The 27,708-nt window shown below is 30.0% G+C and overlaps 1 protein-coding gene and 1 pseudogene across 34 annotated transcripts in view; one reads left to right on the forward strand and one right to left on the reverse strand.

Moving 5' to 3' along the window:
* Positions 1-27,708, forward strand: part of RIMS2 (regulating synaptic membrane exocytosis 2) — a 596,173-nt gene that overhangs the window by 348,569 nt on the left and 219,896 nt on the right. For all 33 annotated transcript variants that reach the window (XM_082434237.1, XM_082434243.1, XM_082434242.1 and 30 more), the window contains 3 exons: positions 22,387-22,455; positions 24,691-24,847; positions 26,473-26,589. In XM_082434237.1, the coding sequence (XP_082290363.1) occupies positions 22,387-22,455; positions 24,691-24,847; positions 26,473-26,589 (343 nt within the window). The remainder of the gene's footprint in view (positions 1-22,386; positions 22,456-24,690; positions 24,848-26,472; positions 26,590-27,708) is intronic.
* The window catches only part of LOC309647223 (ragulator complex protein LAMTOR5 pseudogene), a 42,335-nt pseudogene continuing 23,077 nt past the window's right edge, over positions 8,451-27,708 (reverse strand). Inside the window, exon 2 of the transcript XR_014268659.1 lies at positions 8,451-16,175. The product of XR_014268659.1 is annotated as a ragulator complex protein LAMTOR5 pseudogene (transcript). The remainder of the gene's footprint in view (positions 16,176-27,708) is intronic.

Raw genomic sequence — 27,708 nt, forward strand, 5'->3', positions numbered from 1 at the left:
GTTGCTTATCTTGGCTTTTAAAGTCTGATTTTGGGGAATTAAATTATTTAATTAATTTAAAAAAATCTACAGTTGATTGATAGTTTGCTTTCAGATTTTGGCTATTCCTAAAAGTGCTTATGTTAACATTCTTATACTTGCCTTTTGGTAATCATATGTGTTCATTTTTGCTATGGATATACCTAGTAATAGAATAGATAGGTAATAGGCCATACATATATTCAATTACAGTAGATATTGTCAAAGTTTTCCCAAACTGTCCAGATTTATACTTCCTACAGCAGTGAATGAGGGTTTGAGTTTCCTTATATCTTACTTTATATTAGATATTTTTATTTGTTTTCACCCACCCATTCAGGTGGGTGTGCAGTATTACCTCATTGTGGCTTTAATTTTCATTTCTCTAATAACCTTTTCTTAGGTTAACTGACCATTTAGATATCCCCCTTTATGAAGAGCCTAGTCAAATGTTTTGCCCATTTCTCTTTGGGGTTCTTTATTTTTTTATTGATTTATGAGTGTTTTCTAAAGTATAGATTTGAATTAGTTATAGGATATATGTATTGCAAATGTATTCTACTCTATGGCTGGCCTTTCCACTCTTTAATGGGATCTTTTGATCAACAAAAATTTTAAATGTTAATGTTTTTTAGTTTTCAATTTTTTCTTCAGGGTTAGTGCTCTTTTTGGCATGATCTATATAAAAAAATCTTTTCTTTGAGATCATAATGATATGTTCCTATGCTTTCTCCTAGAATAGTGCTTTGCTCTTCTCATTAAATCTACAGTTCATCTGGAATTAATTTTTTATTTTGTGTGAGGTAGAGATCAAAACTCATTCTTAATCCCATGGATCGATGCTGGTATACAGAAATAAAATTTATTATTTATTATTATTAAGAGACTTCTAATAACTTTTCCATATATTATTTTGAATTTTGATTTAACAATATATGTCATTTGTGAATAATGACAATTTTTTTCTTTCTTTCGAATTGTTATAGCTTGCTTTTTTTTTTTCTTTCTTAATGCTTTGGCTAGGTCCTATAATAATATACTGTGTGGAAGTGATATTGTTGAGTAAAAGTTGGCATCTATGTTTGGTTCCCCTTTCCTTGGGAAAAGCTTTAAATATTTCCCCATTATATTTTGATATTTTTTGTAAGATTTTTGTGCTACTTTGTGAGATTCAGGAAGTTCTATTTTATTCCTAGTTTGATGAAAATTTTTAATCATGAATGGATTTGAGTTGTGTTAGATTTTTTCTGTACACATGGATATAACCTTATGATAGTTCTCTTTTATTCTAGTAATGTAGTAAATTGTATTGATTTTAAATGTTAAAGTTATCTTGCCCTCCTTTAATAAGCCCAGCTATCTCATGATGCATTATCATTTTATCTATCTCTGGATTCAATTTGTTAATATGTGTAGAAATTTTGCAACTGTATTCATGAGAGAGAGAGTGAGGGAGAAGGATTGTCTTTTCTTTTTTTCTTTTTGTAACATCTTATTTGCTTTTGTTATCAGTGTTATGCTGCTGTGCTCATAAAAGTATTAGGAAATTTTACTTCTTTTTTATTTGATGTCTTTTATTTTCTTTATTTGTAATGTCCTTGTCAAGCTTTGATTTCAGTGTTTTTCTGGCCTCATAAAGTGTTTGGAAGTATATCCTCATTTTCTGTTATTTGACAGAAGATGTACATTATTGGTATTCTTTTTTCTGTATGTGGTTAGAAGTGTTCACCATGTATGTTTCCAAGGTTGGCAATTTCTTTGTGTGTAGGTGTTGAATTCCAATTCCAATTCCAATTTCTCTACTAGATTTAGAACTATTCAAAATTTTATGTTTTCTTGTGTCAGCTTTGTTAAGTTGGACATTTCTTGGAATTTGAATATTTCTCCAATTTTTAAAAAATTTATTTGCACTAAATTGTTCATAATAGCATCTTATTATCTATTTAATGTCTATTGAATGTGTAGTCATATCCTCTTTTCCCTTATATTGGTAATCTGTTCCTTCTCCTTTTTTTGTTCTTGGTCAGACTTGCTGATGAGCTGTCAATTTTACTAGTCTTTCAAACAGTAAACTTTTTGTTTTGTTTACTTCTAGGCTGTATGTTTGTTTTCTCTTCCATTAATTTTTCTTCTTATTCTTGTTATTTCTCTCCTTTACTTTCTTTAAGTTTAATTTGTTTATTTCTCCTCATTTCTTCAGAAGGATACATAGATAATTTTTAATGTGGTGTGATAATGTTATTGTACTTTCATTTACCTGTGGACTATTTAGGAGTGTATTTTTAAATTTCCAAACTCTAGGGATTTTTAAAAATATCGATATTGAGCATAATTGCCCTCTTGTCAGAGTACATACTTTAATTGGAATCTGTAAAATTAGTTGTTTGCTTTATGGTGCTACATGTAATCAATTTTGGTAAATGTTCTTGAAAAGAATGTTTATTTTGTCACCGTGTGGTACCTGTTCAACATATATCAAGTTTACCAGGTTTATTAACTTTGTTTTTCAAATTTTCTGGGTTGTGTTTTCTGATTTTTCATCTGATTACTCCATCAGTTATTGAGAGAGGTATGTCAAAATCTCCATGTGTGATTGTGGATTTTTCTCCTTTTGATTTTGTCACCGTTTGCTTTATATATTTTGAAGTTATGTTATTAGGTACATACATACAAATCCAGAATTGTTATATATTTTTCCTAATAGACTGATAATTTTATCATTACATAGTGTCTCTCTATGTAGGAATACTTCTTCCTTAAGACCTGCTTTGTTTGATGTTTGCTGCAGCTGCTTTTTTTTGTTGTTGTTGTTACTTGTTTTTGTATGGTATATCTTTCTCAATCCTTTTATTTTCCATCTCTTTGTGTCCTTATATTTAAGATTTGTCTATTGAAAACAATGTAAAGTTTCTCTTCTTAAATACATTCTGACAAGATTTATCTTTTATTGGGATAATTTTACATTTACATTTAATGTAATTTCTTATAAATTTTGCTTAATATTTTACACATCATTTATTTTTGGTTTGCCTTTTTTTCTCCTTTCTTGCTTTCTTTTGAAATCTACATTATTTTAATGACATCAACAAATATTTAGTTGCCTGTTATGTTTATGGTGCTTGATATTGTGATTGATCCAAAGATTCATTATACTTAGGTAGCAAGCAAAACCCTTATTTACAAACATGTATATGAAATACAATTAAAAAAAATTATATTTAATCAGACTCTTAGGTACCCATTTTCCTAGTCAAATATCTGTCTTATTCCTTCTCCTTACCTACTCCCAACACTCAACAGAGGTTCTAGAAAACCTCTAAAAAAAACCCTAGGCTTATCAGGACCAATTACAATGACAGATATGATGAGATCCGCCGTCACTGGGGAGGCAACGTCCTGGGTCCCAAATCAGTGGCTCGCATCGCCAAGCTGGAAAAGGCAAAGGCCAAAGAACTGGCCACCAAACTGGGCTAAGTGTACACTATTGATTTTTCTGTACATAAAAATAATAATAATAAAAAAAAAACCTCCTCTTCAAAAAAAAAAAAAAAAAAAAAACCCTAGGCTTAGAAAACCCTGAAAAAAGACAGCGTTCAGGAAAGACCCACTAATTTTTATTCCTTACTGAGCTTCACTGATACGTCCCAGTGTGCAATGGTTACTTGAAGCCAGGTCTACCCATGGCAATTTTTACTAATGCTGGTTGCTGTGGTACTTAGCATCCCGCCTTCCCAGGTGCATCATGTAGCTACTATCCTGGAATCCTAAAATATCACTGGACTCTGGAGAGGTCCTAGAGCCTGGGTTCCTATTATTTACAAGGCTCTTTAACCATTGTCTCCTTACAGATTCTGCCAAGTCTTGTCCTTTAGCAGGGTAAAGAATAAGTAGAATTTCAGTAAATGGAGATGAGAGAAGTAAGCAGTAAGTTTGGAAGGGTAAAGACATAAAATGTAAATAGTATGATAAGAATTATTGCAGAAATCATTGTGTGCCAGGCAAAGGATTAGGAGATTTTAATATTTAAATAGAATCTGAGGGTAGAAGAATGAAAGAAATAACACAGTAACATCTTAACATGATTTATTACTTTTCCTTGATGTGCTGCAACATGAAAAAAAAATGTGCTTTGAGGGGAGGGATTTCCCTTCATTGTAGCATATAAACAAATGTCTATCTTGCTTATAAATGAAGATTCATGTATTTTGGAATTGAAGGAAGTTAAATGTAGTAGATATTAGGGAAAGCAGAAAACTGCAATAAAAAAATTAGGGGGAAATGGCTTTCCTCTATTTGTCTATTTATTATTAAAATGTCTGCAATAAAAATGTAAGCTTTAATTAATACCTTGAAATATTTTAACAACTAACCTTTTTTCCTTACTTGAAAACTTTTTATATATTGTGATTTTTAAAATAGTGAACAGAAATTTTAATTTTAGAACGACGAAAGAACTATATCCTTGACAGAAAACACTCATATTCACTGTCTAAGGTCATTTTAAAATATTAGGTACTTTACAGTGTTTGTGGAGAAAGAGCTACAGTTTGAAAACTTTAGTGTCTTTAATTCTATATTGATTATAGTGATGCCCATTTTACAGTTTTAATAGTATAATCCTTTGATTGTTAATCTTAAACTCATTAAAATGTCTTATTCTAAATTCTGGCAGTGAAAACTTACACTGCTGAATTAAACCTTATAATTCTTGGTAGTTGAACTGATTATTTCATTTTATGTTCCTTTCTTCCCAAGGGCATATTTATTAGACTAATAGTGATAAAAAAAGAAAATCACCATGGGACTACCTCTGAGTTTAAAATTGATATAATGATATAAGTGAACAACCATTTTGGGGGTCAGCTTAACAACAGAGTACTTTACAGAAAATCCTCAGATAATACCTTTGAAATAGAGAAAGGGCATAGTAAACTTAGATCAGTTAAATATGTCATTAAACCATAGTGTCCAGATCATTCAAGATGTAAGAAGGATATGAAATTATACTTTTACCATAGTATTCTTGACAAAAAAGGCATTATATATTATTAATGTGGAGCATACTCTCAGTTTTGCTGAGGACACATTGTTACACGTGGACCCTGTTCCCAAGAACAAAGTTGCATGATTCAGTTATCTTTGACGAACACAAACAGCAGAATGACATGAAGAAGGGAGAACACTACAAAAATATTTTCTTTACTAAATATATACCCATTCTAAATTCCAGGGTTTAGATATGTTATATTAATATGAATTTGCATATATGGATAAATCATTATGATTATGAATATTATTATTCTAAATATTTAATAAAAATTATTTGACATGATACAAAGATGTCTACAGAGAATTTTAAAACTACTCAAAATGTTAATTGTATCAGCATGTAAAATACTTTTTCGATATAGATATTTACTTAGATTTACAATTATGTTTAGTGTTTTTAAGGAAATGTTATATAACAATTGATATTACAATTTAAAATTATATACATTATAGCAATTAAATCTTTTTTAAAGTAACGTTATTTTTATTTATTAACTATATAACACACCACTATCATGCTTTTTCCTACAATTTTTTGCTGCATGCCTCGTGATTACCTCTTTTTATGACAATTTTGCAGTATCAGTTATTTGCATGTGATCTGTTGATTGTGTAATTTTTAAAATATTACTTTATCTTCTGCTTTTTTTTCTTGTTTAGAAAGGTTGTTGTAACTTTATCTCTTCTTTCTTATTTTCATTGTCTTTATTTTTGGATGATGAGGCTCTTAATTATTGTTACTTTCAGGCTTTTCTTTTACTTTGTGGTTTAAGAAGAGATTTTGACATCTTGAAGCACCATCAGTCTTTTTACTTTCAGTTTACCTTAGTAGCTTCCTCTAAGATCATTTCTTTCCATTATATTTTAATTTCAGTATGGTAAACAATTCTTTTCCGATGGTATGCTGGAGATAGAGCCAATTGTATATGTATCTCTTCCCTTCCCATACTGTGACTTTGGTAGCTTGAAATTGGCTATATGGGAGTATTTACATTACGGAAATAGGCAAGTGTTACAAGTCAAGGCTTTTTTTCCCCCCAGAGAGACAGTTGTTCAACCTCTACCAGCACACCACTGCCTTTATATACCATATACCAAAATTAATTTCAGAATTAACAAAATTTAAAAAGTTAAAATGTTAAAGGACTAGAAAAACATGAGTGAGTATTTAACCAAGTTCTATATTAAAGTAATGGAAGGAAACTCAGAGAAGATTATCAATAGATTTAAAAAATTTGTGATGAATATAGTCAATCTATTTTAAATGAAAATGTTGTAAAGTAAGTTTGAAACCTGGTAATTAGAGTAATAGTAAGTGTTGCTCAAATAAATTAGAATTTGTGTTGATTTTTTTTAAAATCCTAGTTTAATCTAGTTGATTCAGTGTATTGTTAATTTATGAAAATATGCCCTTGATAAAATGTTACAACACAAAATATTTAACTCTACTATTTTCTAATTTCTACAATTTTATACTTATGTTCTTATGAAATTCCTATATAGGTGCCAGAATAAAGTTTTTATTCCCCCAAAATAATCTATATAATTCCAGCAATGTATAGATTACCAATGGGACAGATCAATCATGTATAATAAGGCCTAATGTACTACTTCTCTGTTTGTTAAGTAAAGTTTAGAATCAAGTCATTCAAACTTAAAAAAAAAATTAATTAAACATTAGAAACTAAGCTTCTATATAATAACCAGTGAACCTGTTGTTTCATTTTCCTGTGATTTATTGTCTTTTGGCTAACAACTTATATGTGTCAGGGTAAATATTTACTTTTTTCCAGGTATTATGGCATCTTTTCACTACTTAGTATTTTTGTGGCCTGATAGTTCATACATTCCTTTAAATTTCTAATGTATATTCAGATGATAATTTACTTATCTTTAAATGTAAAAACAATTTGTTAATATTGTGCTACCTTTTGAAACTTAGTAAATATTTAGAAATAGAAGAATCTAACTAATTTGTACTCTGCTAACTTACCTGTGATGATTTCTACATTTATATTTTTTACTGAGTGAGAACATCAAAATAACTTGTTCTTTATGAATTTTCAAAGTTTTCCTCTTCCAGAAAGAAATCAATTTTAAAATATACTCTTTCCAAAATCAGGAATTCCAAAATTAATAATGTTTTTCTAAGAAGATCCCTTCAATTTAAGTTCATTAGTTGCTTCTTCTATACCAAATTTCTGTGTGTAACAATTATCTCTTACATTTCATGGTATGTTATGTGGCCACATAGTATAAAATAGAATTGATAACCATTAGTATGCAGGGCAGGCCCTTTGATTTTATGTACCTTCTCTAATTTGTACTTCTCTCTTAGCCTCTAATTGTTTCATTTAATCAAAGTCTCTACTAACATATTTATAATTTGAATTTTTACTAATTTAGATATGATGTATCTTCCTTCGTTATTTTATTCTGAATTAGTATGGCCTTTTAAACTTTTAAATGAAAATGTTAAATGACAGTCTGTAATGTAGAGCAGAAATTAGATTTTAATATCCCTTTTGCATATAAAGATTTTTAAATGTATTTTTGACACTTTAACATTTTTTTTTCCAGATAAAGCCTTATGTTCATATAATTCAGGTAAATTTTGGCACGTGCAATGCTTAATGCATGTATTCACATGCACAGTTTAATTGGTTTGTTGTTTTGTGCCTTGTCTGGCTATTGTGCATATGTTAAATTCCTAAACAAAATATCACTAGCTTCCTTTTTCTACCTATAGAACTTTTCCAGTATCTCCATGTTGACATCTTTATTATTTTGGTATTAAAAACCATTTGTTGAAATATAGTGATTTATGATTTCAGTGTGTCTAATCTTGTCTCCTTTAGTATGGTATCATTTCATCAATGAAGTATGTTTTAGTGCGTATTGTGTTATCATGTACACTGTTTCAGAACTTCTGAATTTATATGGATGTAATTTGCTATATTTTTGACTTATGTAGGGATAGTGTTAAAAATTCTAAGTATGTTCAATTAAAACATAATTAAAACTGCAATGTTTGCTGTAGTTTCTATCATTTTAGCCATTTTTTTCATATCTTCCAAAGAAAACTGAATAGATTTAGGTTTTCTACTCCAATGTATTATGACTTTTAAATTCACACATGCACAGAATATATGTCAAGATATTTAAACTGATGTTAAGTTTTTTAACTGGTTACTGGGATTTCTCTTGGTTTTAACAATTTTAGTAAGGTTAATATTTTAAAATATATTTAGTCTAATGAATATTTATATTTAAAAAGATTTTCTTCTTGAATAAGATTAGGAAAAAATTATTTTAAAAACTTAGGAATAGCAAACTGAAATTTCAGTCCCTAAATGAAAAATTATTTTAAAAACTTAGGAAGAGCAAACTGAAATTTCAGTCCCTAAATGAAAATGAAAGGAAGGATTTACCATTTACAACCAGGATTGAGTAAAAGGGGTTGCACTTTCTTTCCCACCTCAAACAACAACAAAAATGGACAAATACATGATATAACTGTTTGAATAACACTGGGTGTCAGGCATCTGAGGACAGTAATTACTAAAAGAAGGTAAACAAAGGAGTTGAACCCTAAAATTGCCCTTGCCTACCTCTCTTTAAGAGAATTTCCTGCACACAGCATAGTGGAAGGAATACAGATGGAACCTACAGACTTCCAGAGTTAGGGAGATGGAGCTGAATTCAGGGAGACAGAAGGCTAGAGTTCACAGAACAGAATACTGGAAAGGAGAGAACTGTGCAAAGAGAGAACTCAAAGATCCACAGAGGGTCCTTCTCAAGTATTCAGCTGAGCTTGATCAGTGAATGAATGGAGGAATCTACCCAACGCTGGGAAAAGAACCACCCAAAAGGATTAGAGGTAATAGTACCTGAGAATAGTGTCTGTTTTTTTCAGTGAGTCTGAAAACATCAAGTTTCATGGGACATTGTGTTGAGTATGCAGAAATGTCTGACCTCAGTAGTGGAGAACAGTTAGCCCTAGAAGTGAACACTGTATTACATTAAAAAATTTTTAGAGCAAAAACTGAAAGGATCAAAGCGAACTGTGGACAACTTGAAGCTACCTAATACACAGGTAATTTAAGTCCCTGCAGGAGAGGAGAGGGGGAAAGCACAAAAATATTTGAAGAAATAATGGTTGATCAATTGTTGAAAACCATAAACCCACATATCAAGGAATCTCACTGAACTTCCAAGCACAAGAAACATGAATAATAAACCAAGGCACATTAAAATTAAGTTCTTTAAAGCTAATAACAAATAGAAAATCTTACAGTGTCCAGAGAAAACAAACTCAGCACATAACTGCAGAGTAAAGGTAAAGATGACCACAGAGTTTTCATTGGAAACAGTGCAAGTACTTAAAGAAAAAAATATCAATCTAGAATTTATACCCATTCATATTTCTTTCAAAAATGAAGGCAAAATAAAGAGTTTTCAAGCATACAACTACTAAAAGATCTCTTCACTAGAAGACTTGCACTAAAACAAATGTTAAAGGAAGTCCTTCAAGCAGAAGAATAAGGATACCAGACAGAGATATATAATAGAAATGTATATAAAGGAATGAGGAACACCAGAAATGGTAACTTCATGGATAAATATATAAGATATTTTCTTGTTGTTTAAATACCTTTAAATATAATTGACCATTGAAACAATAGCAATACAGTATAGGGTTTGCAATATATGTTAAAGTGAAATATGTGACAACAGCAGCACAAAGGTTAGGAGAGGAAAAATAGAAGTGTATGACTGTAGTGTTTTTATAGTATACTATATGAATAGTAGTATATGAATTGAAAGGAGATTGTAATAAGTATGTATACCGTAAGCCCTAAAACCACAAAACAAAGGGTTATAGCTAATAAGCCAACAGAAGAGAGAAAATGGGACCAGAAAAATAGCCATTTCATCCAAAAGAATACAGAAAAAGAGGGAAAATGGAACAAAGAACAGATGGGACAAATAGAAAATAAATAGCAAGTTGATAGATGTAAACCAACCAAGTCAATGATCACATTAAATGTAAATAGTAAAAAATGCCCCAATTAAAAGGCATTTTGGGTTTTTTTAAAAGGCAAAAACCAGCTATATGCTGCCTACAAGAAACCCATTTTAAATATAAAAACACAAAGAGGTTTAATGAAAAGTATGGAAAAGATAACACATTAATATCAATTAAAAGAAATATGGATTACCCTATATTAATATTAGACAAATTAGATTTTAGAGCAAAGAATATTACCAGGGATAAATGTCATTTTATAATAATAAAAGGGTAAATTAATCAAGAGAACATACCAATCCTCAACATTTAAACATGTAATAATGCAGCTTCGAATTACACAGAGAAAATTTATAGAGATTGTTAGATTGTATTAATTTTTAAAAAACAAAACAAAAAAGGAATTGACTATGGTTTTTGAAGAGCTCAACAAAATTGACCAAGAAAAAAGACACAAATTACTGAAATGCATTGGAAATCACTACCAATTTAACAGAAATTAAAGGGATTCCTATGGGAATTCTTTGGAAAATCACATAGGAATATAATGAACACCTTTATGCTATGAAATTAACATAGATGAAATGGGCAAATTTCTAGAGAGTCATAAATTACAGAAACTGATCCAAAAAGTCTGAATAAACCTATAACACGTAAAAAAGCTGAATCAGTAATGAAGATTTTCCCACAAAGAAAAGCCTAGGCCTGGTGGCTTCACCAATGATGAATTTGATGAATTCTATGGTACATGTAAAAGGAAATAACAATACTTCTCAAATTCTTTGAGAAAAAAAGAGAAGGAAATATTTTCTAATTAATTTCCTAAGGCCAATATTATCCTGATACCAAAGTCAGACAAACATATATCACAGGAAAACCATAGATCAATATCCATGAATATAAATATGAAATCCTCAACAAAATATTAGTAAATCAAATCCAGCAATATGTTGTATACTGTAACTGAGAAGGATTTATCCCAGTAATGTAAAGTTGGTTTACTAACTAAAAATCAATTCAACATATTAATAGAAAAAAGGACAAAAACCATGTGATCATTCACATGAGATGAAAAAGCTATGACAAAATCCAACATCCATTCACAAAGAAAACTATCAGTAAAGTTGGAATAGGAGGGAACGTCCTCAACCTGATAAAGAGAACGTACAAAAACCTACAGCTGGCACCATTTTTAATTGTAAAAGACTGAATGCTTTCCCTTTAATTGGGAACTAGGTAAGGATGTCTGCTCTTACCACTTCTATTCAGCAGTGCACTGGAGACTCTAGTTAAAGTAGTCAGGCAAGAAAAAATAAATAAAAGGCATTCAAAATGGAATGGAAGAAGTGAAACTGTTTTTATTCACAGATGACATGATTCCATACGTAGAAAATTGTAAAGAATCCACAGAAAACTACTAAAGCTAATAAACAGTGTCAGCAAGGTTCCAAGATAATTGAACAATATGTGAAATCAATTGTATTTTATATACTATCCACTAACATTTTGAAAAGGAAATTTAAAATATTGATATTTTCATTCATAACGGAATAAAACAATTTTTAATACTTGTGAATAAATTTCAAAAATAAGTGCAAACTTGCATACTAAAGAAATCACAAAAATTGCTGGAAATGATTAATGGACAATTTACATAAATTGAGAGGTATTTCACATTCATGGATTGAAAGACTCAATATTATTAAGATGGTGATTTTTCCCCAAATTGGTTTATAGAGTCAATATAATCGATATCAAAATCTAAGCAGGACTTTTTGCTGAAATTAATAAGCTGATCTTAAAATTTACATGGACATGCCTAGGATCCTGAGCAGCCAAAACAAAAACAAAAGCAAATTTGGAAGTCCTACATTTCCTGATTTCAAAACTTATAAAGCTACAGTAATCACAATATTGTGATGCTGGCATAATGATAAATGTACCAATGGATGGAACCTAATTCAGAATTTTAAAATAAGCCCTTATATTTATGGTCAACTGATTTTCAACAGAGGTGCCAAGGCAATCCAGTGGGAAAAGAATTATCTTTTTAACTAATAGTGCAAGAACAATCAAATATCCACATGTTAAAAAATTATTTTAGAAACTATCTCACACCATCCATAAAAGTTAACTTAAAAATGAATCAGAGACCTGACTGTAAGCTAAGACTATAAAACTCTTAGAAAAAAAATAGGAGAGAATCTGTATTACCTTGGGTTAGGCAAAGGTTTCTTTAATACAACACCAAAGGCAAAATTAATAGAAGACTGAAGAAATAAATTGGACTTCATAAAAAATTAAAATGTTTGGCTTCAAGACACCATTAAGAAGGTAAAAAGATGAGCCACTGACTGGGAGAAAATACTTGCAAGTCATATATTTGACAAATACTTGCACCCACAATATATAAAGAAACCTTAAAATTCAATAATAAGAAGACAAATAATGCAATCAAAATGTGGGAAAAAAATTTCAATTGTGATTTAATGGAAGAAGACGTACGGATGACAAATAAGCACATGAAAAGATGCCTCAAATCATTATTTGTTAGTGAAATGCAAATTATAACCACATTAAGATTATCAGTTCATATCCACTGCAATCAGTATGATACAAAAGATGAATAATAACAAATTCTGGCAAGGATATTGAGAGGTTAGAACCATAATATGTTTACTGCTAGAAATGTGAAATGGTATAGTTCTTTGGAAAACAGTTTGGTAGTTTGTTAAAAAATTAAAAATAAATTTACCATATGACCCAGCAATTCACTGGCAGGCAGGTGAAATGAAAGTGAATATCCACTCAGACTTGTACTTGAATGTACAGCATTATTCATAATGGTCAAAAGTGGAATGTGGTATCCATACAGTGGATTACTATAAATAACAGGGAACAAAGTGCTAATACAGACAACAATGTGGTTGAACAAAAAAATGTTAATGCTAAATAAAATGCCAGGTACAAAAGGTCAAGTGATTTAAAAAATGAACTTCTATCCACATTTCACACCATTATAAAGTTAACTCAAAATCAATGTAAACCTTAAAATTATAAAACTCCTAGGAGAAAACTTTGGCACCTTGGGTTAGGCAGAGATTTCTTAGGGTACCAAAATTGTGTTCCATTAAGTAACAAACTGATAAATTGGCCTTCCTCAAAATAAAATTATCTTTTTTTTTTTTCTTTAAAGGACACTGTTAGGATAATGAACAGCCACACCACAGGCTGGGAGACATATTTGCAAACCATATATCTGATAAAGAACTTATATTTAAAATATATAGAGAACTGTCAAAACTCATCAGTAAGAAAAACAACCAATAAAAAGTGGACATAAAATATGAAAGGCCATTAAAGAAGATATAGGGATGGAAAATAAATATATGAGAAGATGTTCAACATTAGTCTTCAGAGAAATGCAAATGAGATACTATTACACACTTGAATAGCTAAAATGGAAAAGGCTGTCTGTGCTATATATTGGGGACAATGGGAAGTGACTAAAACTCTCATACATTGCTTGTGGAAATGTAAAATGTTACAGCCTCTTTGGAAAATACTTCGGCAGTTTCTAAAAAGTTAAACATACACCTACTATATAACGCAACCATTCTACTCCTAGGTATTTACCAAAGTGAAAGCGTATATCCAAACAACAACTTGTACATGAATGTTTATTGTAGTTTGATTTGTAATAGCCAAACAACCCAAAAGCCCCTCAACTGGGGAATGGACAAACAATCTGTGGTATAGACATAAAATGGAATTTTACTCACCAATAAAAAAGAAGGAATTGTTGATATACACTACAGCATGGATGAATCTCAGAACAATTGTACTGAGTGAAAGAAGACAGACAAAAGGAATACAGACTGTATGATTCTATTTATACACAGCTCTAATAAATGCAAATTAATGTATGAAAAAGAAAACTAACAAAAGAAAAAATAACTAAATAGATAAAATTCTGAAAACTCTGACATTATCAGGAACAGATTTGGCACAAAAAAATAATAGTGTAAAGGAAGAGATAATTTCAGATAAAGTTGATATTATAATAAGTTCAATTAGGCTGTTGGAACTCTGTCTACAAGTATACAAAAATAACTTCAAAAACATGGACATATTATGGACAAATTCCTAGAAAAATAGTATTTATGAAAACTGACTCAATAAGAAATAAAAACTTTAAACATTCCTTTAACCACAAATATTATTAATATGTTGAAAGTAGTAAAACTTTTGAAAATAAAAAACCCACTAGAACCAGTCATTTTTTATGGGTGATTTATACTAACTTTTAACAGGTTATGTTAATCTAATAAGACTCTGGAATGTAATATAAATAAAGTAAAAACATTTCTAAGCTCATTTACAAAGTTAGCATGACTTTTATACCAAAATTCTACAAAGCCATTCAAAGAAAGGAAATTTATAAGTCCATTTCACTCCTAAATATAGATGACCAAAAAGGTATTGAAAATAAGAAATCAATTCCAAAATTTTATAAAAATCTATTCATGTGGTTAAGCATGTTTACAGATTAAGGGAGAAAAGCTATGGTCATTTTCAATAATGAATAAAAAACATTTTGTAGAATTCAACATAAATTCATATATATTTTTTAGCAAATTATTAGTTAGAAAAGAACTTCTTCAATTTGATAGAATAACTATTAAATATCTACAGGAAATTTCATCTTAAATTGCCAATGATAGAATTATTTTGTTTTAAACCCACACAAGAAAATGATTGTAATGGAGGTCTTAGTACATGAGACAAAAGAATTTAGAAACATTAAGGATTCAAAGGAAGAAAAAAGATATTTGCAGTTGACATGATTGTTTAACTCAAACTTTGAAAAGAATCTATAGACAAATTATGATTTATCAGGAAAGCTGTATATAAGATTAATATATAAAAGTCAATTGCATTTCTATACCCTAGTATCAAATAGAATAAATAAATTTTAAAAGATGTAATTTACAATAGTAACAGAGAATATCAAATATTTAGGAATAAATCTAGCAGAAGTTGTGTAAAACTACCATGGGAAAAAATTTTAAACTTTTATTAAGAAATATTAAAGAACACTTAAATAAATGGATATATGCCATAACCATCGATAAGAAGACTCAACATTATTGCCAATTTCCCGTTTGACCTAATGATTCAATTCAGTTGCAATCTTATCAGATATCTTTATGGAAACTGATGGCCAGATTTTAAGTGTACAGAGAACTAAAGGGCCAAAAAATAGTTAGAAAGCTTCTTGTGAGGGCAGGGAGGAGCTAATTGTTTGATCAGATATCAGCATTTAATGTACTTGACATGGTGTGCAACTGGTATGAGAATAAATCAATCAGTAGAATAAGTAGAGAGCCCAGAAGCAGAATCTCTTATATAAGACTGTCTTATATAAGGATCTGAGGTAATATGTCAGACCAAGAGGGGGGAAATAAGCAATTTAATTAAAGAGTTGGAAAAAGTTATTATCCATAAAGAAAAGAAAATAGGTTAAATTAAATCTCCTGTCTTGCAATATGTACAAAAAAATTAACTCTAGCTGGATTAAGAACTTAAATACTATATAAGTTAAGCTTCAGTCAGGAAGCTAAAGCACTATTACAGATGTGGAATAAGAGATTTATTATAAAGATTAAATTTTACAAAATTATAAGATAAGCTGGGACTTCTTTGTAAGAAGGTTTTTAAGAGTATAATTGAAGAATCTGAGTAAAGTCACTTGCCAGAGACCACAAAGGGGAGCTAGTGAAAAGTATGGAAGGCTGTTCATCCACTAGGGGGTCCTAAAGTTACTGCAAGTCATAGGTCAGGTTGGAAAGGAAAAATGCATGAAAACCAGGAAAATCAAGGAAAACCAGAACCCATGAGGACAAACTAGAACCGGTGTCTGTCTCTAACCCTGATTTTGTGGGTGACCAGCAGAAGCAGCCGGTGTCCTTTGTGTGCAACTGCAGATGTGCATGGCACATGCCTGGAGGAAGCTGTAGGAGGAGAAGCAGCAGGAGCCAGACGAACGTCTAAAATCCTAGACTTGGTTACATCACACCTATTATAAAAGTCAGAAAGAATTGAAAAGAGAAGTTAAAAAACCACAATCATAGTAACGTCTCCCAGAAATTTGAACTACACAGTTAACCAACTTGAATTAATAGACCATATTCCCAACAGAGAACATAAATGCTTTTCACCTACAAATGAAACATGTAAAATTTTGCTACTGATTTTTAATTAAGTAATACATTCATAGGGTATAAATTCAAAAGTGTATATAGTGAAAAAAAACTATCACCCCTATTTTTTAAACATCTAGTTCTCCTTCCCTGAATGAACCACTGTTACCAGTGTCTATATTTTTGCAGAGATATTCTATGCATACACAAACAAATATATATAGATAATTCTTTTTTTTCTAACATGTTCTGTGCCCTCTGTTTTTTATTTTTAATCTCTATTCTTTTAGTAGTTACTATTGAAATTATAACATGCACCCTTAACAAAGTAATATTAACATCGCTACCTTTTTTCCCAAACCATATAAAAGAGTTAAAATCTGATTCACAACCTCACCCCTACCATTTAACATATTACTGCCAGAATTTTACCTCTACTTCCAAATTAGTAATTATTATAATTACTGTCATTTTGTTCATTCAGAGTTTGTTTATATTTATCTGTATTTTTACAGCTCTCTTTGCTCTCCTTTGTTTTCATCCCTTCTGGGATAAATTTCTCTATTTTGAGATGCACGTTTTTTAGAGTTTCTTTCAAAGAACCGGAAACAGGCTTTGATTTTCTGAGTATATTTTTATTTCTTCATTCCTGGTGGAACACTTAGCTATGTATAAAATTCTAGAATGACTTTTATTTTCTCTTAGCACCCTGAGAATGTTAATCTAACAACTTCTGGTTTCCAACTTTGCAGAAAAATCTCTCTGTTTATTTAAATTTTCTTTCATTTTCAGCAGTTGTTATGAGTTGAATTGTATTTCCAAAAAATATATGTTAAAGTCCTAACCAGTACCTCCAGATGTGACTTTATGTGGAAATAGAGTCTTTACGGACGTAATCAAGTTTTCATGTCTGTGGTCGTAAGGGCAAACCCTAATCAAATATGGCCGCTGACCCTATTAAAAAGGGGAAATTTGGACGTAGAGACAGACATTCACAGAAGGAAGACAGTCTGAAGACATTCAGGGAGAAGACGATTATGTGACTGGAGTGATGCACCTACAAGTGAAAGAATGCCAAAGATTGTGGGCAAACACCAGAAGCCAGAAGAGACAAGGAAGGATTCTTCCCTAGAGACATCAGAATGAGCATGGCACTGCTGACACCCTGATTTTGGACTTCTACCCTCCAGAACTGTGAGACAATAAATTTCTGTTGTTTTAAGCTACATAGTGTTTGGTACTTTGTTATAGAAGCCATAGGAAACTAACACAGTGGTGTTTTGTGGTTTGAGGCATACATGTTTTGCACTTTTTTTGTTAAATGTATTCCTAAACATTTCATGTGTTTGAATATTCTTGTAAATGATAGTGGTTTTGAAAACATTTTTCTAATTGTTCATTGTTCATTTTTGTATGTTGACTATGTATCTTGGAGTTTTGCTAAATTCACTGGTTAGTCTTAAGTTTTTTATAGTTTCCTTAAGATTTTTAATTTACGTGATCATGTTACATCTTGCTTTCTAATCTGTATACCTTCCATTTATTTCCCTTGCTGTATTTTACTGTCATGCAAGTACAGTATTGAATAGAAGGGGTTGTAGTGGACATCACTGGCTTATTCTTTCTCTTAGGGGGAATACATTCTATATTTAATAATTGTTATGTTAGCTGTAGGTTTTTTGTAGATACCCTTTATCAGTTTGAGGAAGTTTCCTTCTCAGTAGTTTGCTGATACATTTTATCATGAATGGGGGTTAAACTTTTTCACATGATTTTTTACGTCTATTACAATAATTTTAAACCTGCACGTATAAATGAAATAACTTCAATAAGCATTAAATTAGAACTAGAGAGAAAAATCAACAAATGTACCACCATTAAAGAAGAGTCTAATATAATTCTCTCTCAATCATTTATTGGTCAAGCAAACAAAAATTTAGGGTAGAAGAGACTCAAACCACAGAATTAACAAATTTGATCTCATGGTCAAAGAACTCTGAACCTAACATTTGATGAATTCATATTCATCTGTTATGTCCATGAAACACTTGTAAGAATTATTAATATACTATTCAATAATTCATTTTTTGACAAATTTCAAAGAATTGATATGCTGTAGGCTATTTTCTTCAACTAGAGTGTTACTATGTAAAGGTTTTTAAAAAGAGATAAATTATACCCATACATTTGTTAAATTTTAAAAATAGACTTGTACTCTAAAGAACATTTTTTTCAAGATCTATTATCTCTGCAACTGACATGGATTATTCAGTTAATAGTGTCTTAAATTTAATGAAATATGGTAAATATCTTATAGCCCCAAGAAGAAAATACCTAGAACTAAACTTTAAAGAATATACTACATACAAATATTTGTGTAATGCAAAGAAGTACTTGGGAGAGAATGCTTGTGTTAACAAAGCATTCGAAGGCTGAAAATTATGATGTACTCATTCAGTTTTTTAGGAAAAGAATAATGAAATAAATTAAAAATAGAAGGAAAGAAATCCTAACAATAAGAGCAAAACCTAAATAAAACAAGAAACAAATTTCTAGTTAGGATTATGGAGCCCAAAATTTAATCCTTTAAGTGAATTACAAAATGAACCTGTAGTGAAACTTAATGACAATAAAAAGAAGGTACAGTTAGTATTCAAATGGATGTATAATTGATATATCAGAACATAGATTATAAATAAAATTTAAACATTGTAACAAGCACTTTGAAAACTTAGACAAAGTGAACAAATTCCTATAAAATATATAATTTACTAAACCTTGAATTAGTAAGTCATTCTACATCTACCAAAAAGTGGAATTAGCAATTTAAAATATACCCACAAAGGAAACACCAGACCATGGTAATTTTATAGATTAATTCTCTCAAAATTTCAAAGAACAGATTTTTTTTTTTTAATCTACACAAATTCTCCCAGAGAATAAAAAAGGACTAATTCTCAATATTTAGTTGGGCTAGTGTAACCTTGATTCTAAACCAAAAGGTTAGTACAGGAAGGAAACAGGCCGGAATGAATTGTAAATAAAAATTGAAAATCCTTTATGAAATATCACTGAACTTATGAGACTTTCCTCAATCTGATAGAATGTAAATTCAGCAAATATCACTTTAAATGGATAAATACTAGAAAAATTCTATTTAAAATCAGAATTTAGAAAGAAATGTAAAATTTCTTTCCAGTATTATGCTTACTAGCATAGAAAGACAGGAAAAAGAAAGAAAAAAGGCATTAGGACTGGGAAGAAAATTGTCTCCATAGAAAAATTCCAATTAAACCATAATAAATTTATTAGAAGTAAAGAAAAAAGAGACTTTAACAAGATGGTTGATTAACATTATTTTACAATAAAATTGCATTTCTGTTTATGAGCAATTAGGTTAGAAAACATAATTTTAACAATATTTCTAAGAGCAATAGAAATGATAAGATACAAAGGATAAATCCAACAAATGTGGAAAATTTGAGTGACCAAAGTTAAAAATTTCATAGAGAGATCTTAAAGAAAACTTAAATGAAGAGAATGCCATGTTCATGGCTAGTAAAACAATGCTGTAAAATACGCCATTTCTCCCTGAATTGATGTATTGATTCAGTGCATTTCAAATCAAAATCCCTATAGGATGTTTTTGTGCAGTTTGATAACCTGAATCTAAAATTTAAATGGAAGCGCAAAGGAGAAATATCAAAGATATGAATAATTAGGTAAAGGATTTGTTTTTCAATATATAACATTGTAATAACAAAGACAGTGAATTACTGGTTTATAGATAGACAGCCTGTACAAGGAAAAAGAAGTAGAGTACCAAACAAATCCTAGCAGATAGAATACATTTATTTATGACAGAAGTGACATTGCAGATCATTGTGGAAAGATAGAATGATTAAATAAACAATGCTGAGATACGTGTTATCCATATAGAAAGTGAAGTTGCATCCATATCTCATGCCATACAGAAACTTAGTTCAAGATGGATAGGATATAAATGCACAAAGCAAAATTTTTAAACTTTCAGAAGAAAATAAGGGTATCTCTGTGCTTGTATACAAGCTCAGGAAATTTCTTAAAGAAATTTTAAAATTTCTTCTCTTTAAAAGAGAAGATTGATCCATTCAGTGACATTAAACTTAAGTACTTGATTTCATCAGAATGTGACAAGATCCACATAGAACATAACTGCAATATATTTAACCTCTATAGGATTAATATCAAAATAAGTCAAGACTTCCATCAGGAAAGTAATCAAGATTCTGAAAGGAAGTAGCATTTACAAACCACATATATACCTCACCTCCCACTCTCACCTGCACCCTCACACACAAGATGGCTCGCTCACAAAAGCTGATAAAATGAACTTCATCTTTTGCTGGTGTCATTCTTATTTTACATTAAAGGCAGATCTGATCCTTGACCAATACAAAAAGCACGTAATCTTTATGCTCTGTACTGTACCTGGCACATTAAACTAATCATTGCTTTGTCCTTGATCATTTACAAGGTAAAATCTTGTTACAAGCTGAGGAATTTTTCTTAAGTCTCTCCTCAATAGCCTCATCTGTGTTATCCCTCCTTTCTCCCAAGTTCATTTAGAATGTATGTCCTAATTCTATAAATCCTTTTGTGAGCATTCTGTTGGGATGTTGTCAGATAACTGTAGTTTCCATATTAATGGGTGCTATTAGAGCCTCAGATTCAATTGGGTCCAAAACTTTATGACATATGGATTTGGAAGGAAAACAGTAGTGAGTACACTCAGTGGGACGACATGACCAAAAAAGATAGGTATCTTCTACCTAAACATTAAAAGGAGAAAAACAAGAACTGCAGTTCCCTGCAAAAAAGAAAGACTCTCCCTCTCCCAAGAGGGCAGGGATTACAACAAACAAAATATAGAGAGAGTATTTCTAAGGAGAGGTTGCAAATGTTGGAGGGCATTCCTAGAACGTTTTAATTATTGCTATTTTACGCGACATGAGCTTTCAGTGTTTTATAAACCTTACAGGAAAGTATTTATTTTCTGATAACAGAGTTTAGTCTATGTAATGAGTAATGTATTATGTAAGTAGACGGACAAAACAAGTTCTCTTTTGAAATAGCAACACTGTCTTCATTTATCATTAAATATTTTCTGATACCAAAGAAGGGAAAAATGCTTTAATAAAAGATTCTCTTATGTAAGGTGTACCTATTCCTGAGACACATGTAGGAGAAAAGATAGATTAAAAAACAAATTATAACATGTTTATTTATATATGTGATATATGTCATCATTAAGTGTGAAGACAGTCTGCTTTAGCCATCAAAGCTCTACTTAATTCAATTTAATGTTATTTTTGCCATAGCATGATTAACGTTTTAAAGTTTTGTTATAGATTTGTGTTGTAAGGAAAACACACACAGGGCTCTTGAATAATAGTAATTATTATTGTTCTGTCTTATGTTGTTTCTTAGAAAACATAACAGTTCACAATGTGTAAGTCAGTTTGTGGATGATTTGTTTCTCGTATTTTTCTCAGAGCAACAGAAAACAACTAAAGTAATAGTAAGGGAAGGACATTTAAGATGTCTTAAATTATGCTTCCTCTCCATGAGTGTGAAAAATAAAGATTAAAGAATTGGGTATATTTAATTCATTAGTCATGCATATTAGAAAAAGACACATGAATGTCTTTGAATATAACATTGTTTGTATTTTGAAGTTTACTAGATTTAAATGCCTTTGTCTACAAGCATCTAAAACTGACCTGATTGAGCTATTTTTGACTCGGCTTTTTGTCCAATAGATTTTATCAATCAGCATCAAATCACTAACATGTATTATTTAATATTTAATATTAGTTCAAGCTTTAATCCTTTTAGGAACTTTATCTTATACATTTCAAAATTAATATCCTCACATAATGAAATATATGTAAAAACAGGTGTTTGTGACATCATAATGACTTTTCTTCTGTCTTTTTTATTCTCAAGTATTCCATTCAAATTCCTTTCATTTGTTTTTCAGGTTGGTGAGGGGTTTTTTCCTTAAATGATCAGCAATTTTAATTATTGCTATTGTTTGCTTCATAGGGTCAAAGAGAATAAGTGATAGTGAAGTCTCTGACTATGACTGCGATGATGGAATTGGTGTAGTATCGGGTAAGAATTTCAGAATTATTTTATAGTAATAATAAGGAAGTGTAACTCATCATTATTTACCAGTAAATATGTAAATAGATAGATAAATATAATGAGGTACAAAGGACTTACCTCTTTATGCCCCCTCCCCACAAACAGCCTATGGCAGTTTAAACTGAATAATTCTAGTTGCTGGAATACCTGTACCAGTTCTTAGATTGAATATTCTATTGAAAGATGTCTCATAAGTAATACTTACCAATTTTCTATTTTTAAACTACTAAGTAATAAGGATTTCACAATAAATTTGAGAAGTTATATAACTGAAACTTCTTTATACTTCACTAACAGTGTGAAAAAAATCTTTTTAATATCACTAACATACCCAAGTATGTCAAATATTTGAATCCACTTTTTTGAAATTTTTTTCATTGTTGTTATGTGGATTAGTATCAGGTACAGCTACATTCTGAAATTATGGTATTGTAGTTTAAAATATTGACTCATTTATGGTTAGAAATTTATCTGATGATTTGATATTTTAGGTAAGTAGCTATTTTTAATAAATTCTGGCAAAATTTTTATATATATTATACTCAAAATATTATAAAAATGTTTGATTCTCTTCTTCTTGAAGGTTAATTAGCTTAGCAAATTTCATAAGCATAACCAATTTTATCATGAACAAAATATGTTTTATTGTATGTAAGACGTGCTGCAGTTGCATCAGTGACTGATAGTTTTTGTTGGACAGTTTTTGATAGAATATGAGTCAGTTTGCATGCTACCAGTGTACTACTTTTAAAAAACCCAATGACTATCTTTTAGCCTTTATTTTTTGCAGTAAGGGTTAACAATATATTAATTCACTAAGACTGCAAAAATATTTTTTGTGTTTTATGGTTTGTGAATTAAACCTTAATAAAGTCATATTTCTCATGATCTCTTGCTTGGAGATCATTAGCAGTTTTTTCCTGCCTGTGTTCTAGTCCGTTAATTGACTTTTCAACTTCTTCTCTTTATTAAATATCTAGCCACATCAGATTTTTTTCACCCAAAATATTTTCCTTCAGGTCATTAAAGCTCTTTATCTTGATGCCATTTTTGGCATATCTCAATTCTTTTATTTTCTATTTCCAGGATGACAAAAAAATGATCATGTTATTATTTTTCCATTCTATTAAAGGAACTGTATCTTTTGAAAAAACCTTTTCAGGAATCATTCATTATTTTGGTTAATACTCTCTGGAAAAATTTTTGTTGTTACAGAATAGTATTTCGCAAACCTACACAACTCAAAGTGTTTACCCTGGGTTCATTACTTTTTACCACCATGAAACATCATCGTTTCTTGTCTCAATGTTGTTATCAATTTTTTTACTATATAGTGAATCATTTAATAATCCATGGAGGAAAAAAGACTGCTGTAATATCCTATATGTTGCTATTTTGAAATCCAGTGTAATCTTTGAGACATGGTTTTTTCATCATATACCATATTTTAATAATGCATTTGAAAGATAACATTTCAAAAACTACAATACCATAGTCCTGATTTTGATGTTTATAAAAAGGATATGGAGATAACTTCAAATACTTGGAATCTGTCAGAATTTACATATTTACTTCAAATGGTATTCAGAGTGCTTTCTAATATTGTTTATTTCTTAAAGAAATAACTATAGACTATAGAAATTAGAAACTTTTTGTCAAGTTAATCATTTATTTATTTATTTTATTTTTTAAAATAGATCTTCATTGGAGTATAATTGCTTCACAATACTGTGTTAGTTTCTGTTGTACAACAAAGTGAATCAGCCATATGCATACATATGTCCCCATAGCCCCTCCCACTTTTTTTTTGTTTTTTAACATCTTTATTGGAGCCTCCCTCCTTTATAATTGTTGAGAACTATTTGAAGCTCTTCTAGGTCAATGAAGAGATGAAAATGTTTTTAGAATAAACTTGAATCTTTTACTGAATATTATTAACTGTGTAAAAAAGTTTTACTCTACCGAGCATAGGGCCTTGGACATAGTAGCTCTCTAAATATTTGAATATTTGTCTTTCCTTTTCAATGTAAGTGTTTATAAGATATTATTTTATCTTAGTATTATGCTTTATTCATTATGCTTTACATTTAGTATATTCAGAGCTTTTCAACTTCACTAACATTTTATGTTTTTTCAGTGAAATACAAAATACAAAAGATCTTAGTGTATAGATAACTATAATCTTAATATTTCCACCTTTAGATTATCAACACAATGGTCGAGATCTTCAAAGCTCAACATTGTCAGTGCCAGAACAAGTAATGTCATCAAACTATTGTTCACCATCAGGGTCTCCTCACCGAGTAGATGTTATAGGAAGGACTAGATCTTGGTCACCCAGTGTCCCTCCTCCACAGAGGTAAGACAGCATAACATTTTATTTGTAAGATGATATTATAAGCCTATTTATCATAAAATATTATTGGAAATTTTCAAAGATAATAAATTCTTGTAGAAAAAAGTTACTTAGGGAAAAACATACCTGCTATCAATAGCCTATATAATGAGAGTAAGATGAAATATGGGCTACTTTGTAACTTAAGATGACCTATATATAATTTTATAGTTACAGTTATAAAGAAGATCCAACTTCCAGTCTCATATGTATATTGAGCAGATCTAGTTAGACCCAACTAATTATACTCATGAATGATATAGATATTGATAATTTAAGAAATTGGAAAAAAAAATTTGATGGAGCTATACAATTAAGAACAATCATGAGAAGACTAAAAAGGAATGCACGGGCAGTGGGAAGAATTGCTTGGAATATCTGCAACTCCAGGTCTTATGCTTAGTGGAAAACTCTGATCAATCCAGTTAAGTACAGAAAGGTTTAATGGAGTAAGAACCGTGGAAGTAATGTGTTTCCTAACAGGAATTATGTGCATAATTTCACATTTTATATACTTGCAATGTCTAAGGATATTTGAACTCTTAGAATGACAGCCTTATAACACTTATTTTAAATGAGTAATTGATTAGTTTTAGGCATTTAGACTTAGAATTTTAAATTGTAATCTTAATTTTATACATGGTATTGGACTATTTAAGAAAAAAGGTTTATTATATTTATAAATTTAACAATTTATAAGGATATTAAGGACTTTAAAAGTGTTAATTTAGACAATTAATTGAATAGAAAATCTAATATGTTAACAAACATAGTTTAAAATGTTTGAAGATGTTGAATTAACTAAATTTGTAAATGGGACTAAAATTATTAAAAGTCTTCTGAAAAGTAATTGTTTAAATGTGGTAGGCCTATCAGTAGAGTAATAAGATTTGTAATCTGAAATTTAAAGTGCAAGAGAGAAAGAGATTTTGAATTTGTAGCTTTAATAAATTAAGTCCTTCCTTGTTAAAAAAAAAAAAAAGAATACTTGACTTTTACCAGGGAAAAAATATTTGAACATGCCAATAGAAAATTGGTATGGGTTTTAGATTAGATTCACCTGCACATAATAGAAAGCCCGTAATAACAGGAGCTTATGTAAAAGGTTTATTCCATCATGAAAAAGAAGTATATAAGTAGACAATCCAGGCCAAGAATGGCAGCTTAAAAAAATAGTCATTAATCAATTCTAAAGACATCAGTTAGATTTTAAAAGAAATAACAATTAATATCCCTAAAATAAGATCCACCAATATATTGTCTATAAGCAACATGCTGAACTCATTTTCTCCATACAAATCTATTCCTCTTCCTGTGTTACATATATCGTTATCACTACTATACACCTGGGAGTCATCCATTAATAGTTTTGATAATCCTTATCTCCATCCCCATTGATATTAGCTTACTTTTATGTTATACCTCTGTTATAGCAGCAATCTCCTATTAGTTAAAACAAAACAAAAACCTTGGACTTGACATTACAGTGATTTTTGTCTTTTTCTACTATCTTTATTAATAAACTTTGTTTCTTAGTATAATATGTGACTATGGTCTATTAAGATATTTAATGGATCTTGCTATTTCAGTCGGAATGTGGAACAGGGACTTCGAGGGACACGCTCTACTACGGGACATTATAATACAATTAGCCGAATGGATAGACATCGTGTCATGGATGACCATTATTCTCCAGATAGAGACAGGTAAATATGATCAAATACTATTAGAGCTTATTATAATTGCTGCCTTCAGGAAGAAGGTATTACCATAAAATATTTTCATCCTGAACTTGGGTATTTCTTATCTTAGTTTCTAAAACCATATGCTTTCTTTACAATACCTACATTGATTCTTTTGATTGCCACATCTTTAAAAAAAATTAAAAAAACAAAAATAACCTTTTGTTTGGTAAGAAAAAAAAATCATTTTGCTCTTTCAATTTTGGTACTTTGTTAAATCAAACCAGTTAAGTTAGTGAATTTGCACATGAGGTTATAATGATAATCATAAGGAAAATAAGATGTTTTATTATTTTTACCTTATCATAACCAATTATCATATAGAAAAATACTTCCATGAGACAATAGATTTAAAGTCTTTTACATTCATCAGGGAAATAAGTGTGACTTTTTTTATATAAAAGTGTTAAGACAAGTCTGGTTTGTTTAGGAAACAGACACAAAAACTGATTCACGAAGAGGTTTTTCCTCATGGCTTTCAGTAAACCTTTTAAGCAACTTAAAGAATCATGCTTGTCAGCTGCTGTACTTGAGAGACTTCTCTGAATTTGCTCTATTAAATGTGATATACTTAGAGGTAATATGGTATGTTTCAATACATACGTTAATTACTACTACTTTTTTTAAGTTAAGCAAATTGGTTAACCTTCTAATTCATGGTTTGGTTACATATAAAATAGAAAATGCTATGATATTTCCCCAAAACTATTAAAAGGATTTAAGATAAGGATTAGGATAGAAAGCTTAAATTACTATTCAGAGACTATTATGATGAAATAACACGTGAACTCAGAAGTCTCTTTGTATGCATCCTAAACTAATTTTAGTAAAAACACTTGGGGGTTTTCAATCAATTGATATGAAAATTTGCTGTCAATATTTATATATTTAATTGTTTTATCTAAGTCTAGGGTTATACTCAGTTCATGCTTATAATTTCATTGTGTTGGAGTACACTTTTCCAAAAGAAAATATAGGGAATATCTTAGTCTTTAATAGTGTCAAGCAAGTGTTGGCTTTTGTGTCTGAGATCTAAGAAGAAATAGGAAATTATTAAATTAATATCTTTCTTAGTGTTGAATG

The sequence above is a fragment of the Balaenoptera physalus genome, assembly GCF_965194825.1.
Source record: "Balaenoptera physalus genome assembly, chromosome: 17".
Classification (NCBI taxonomy): Eukaryota; Metazoa; Chordata; class Mammalia; order Artiodactyla; family Balaenopteridae; genus Balaenoptera; species Balaenoptera physalus.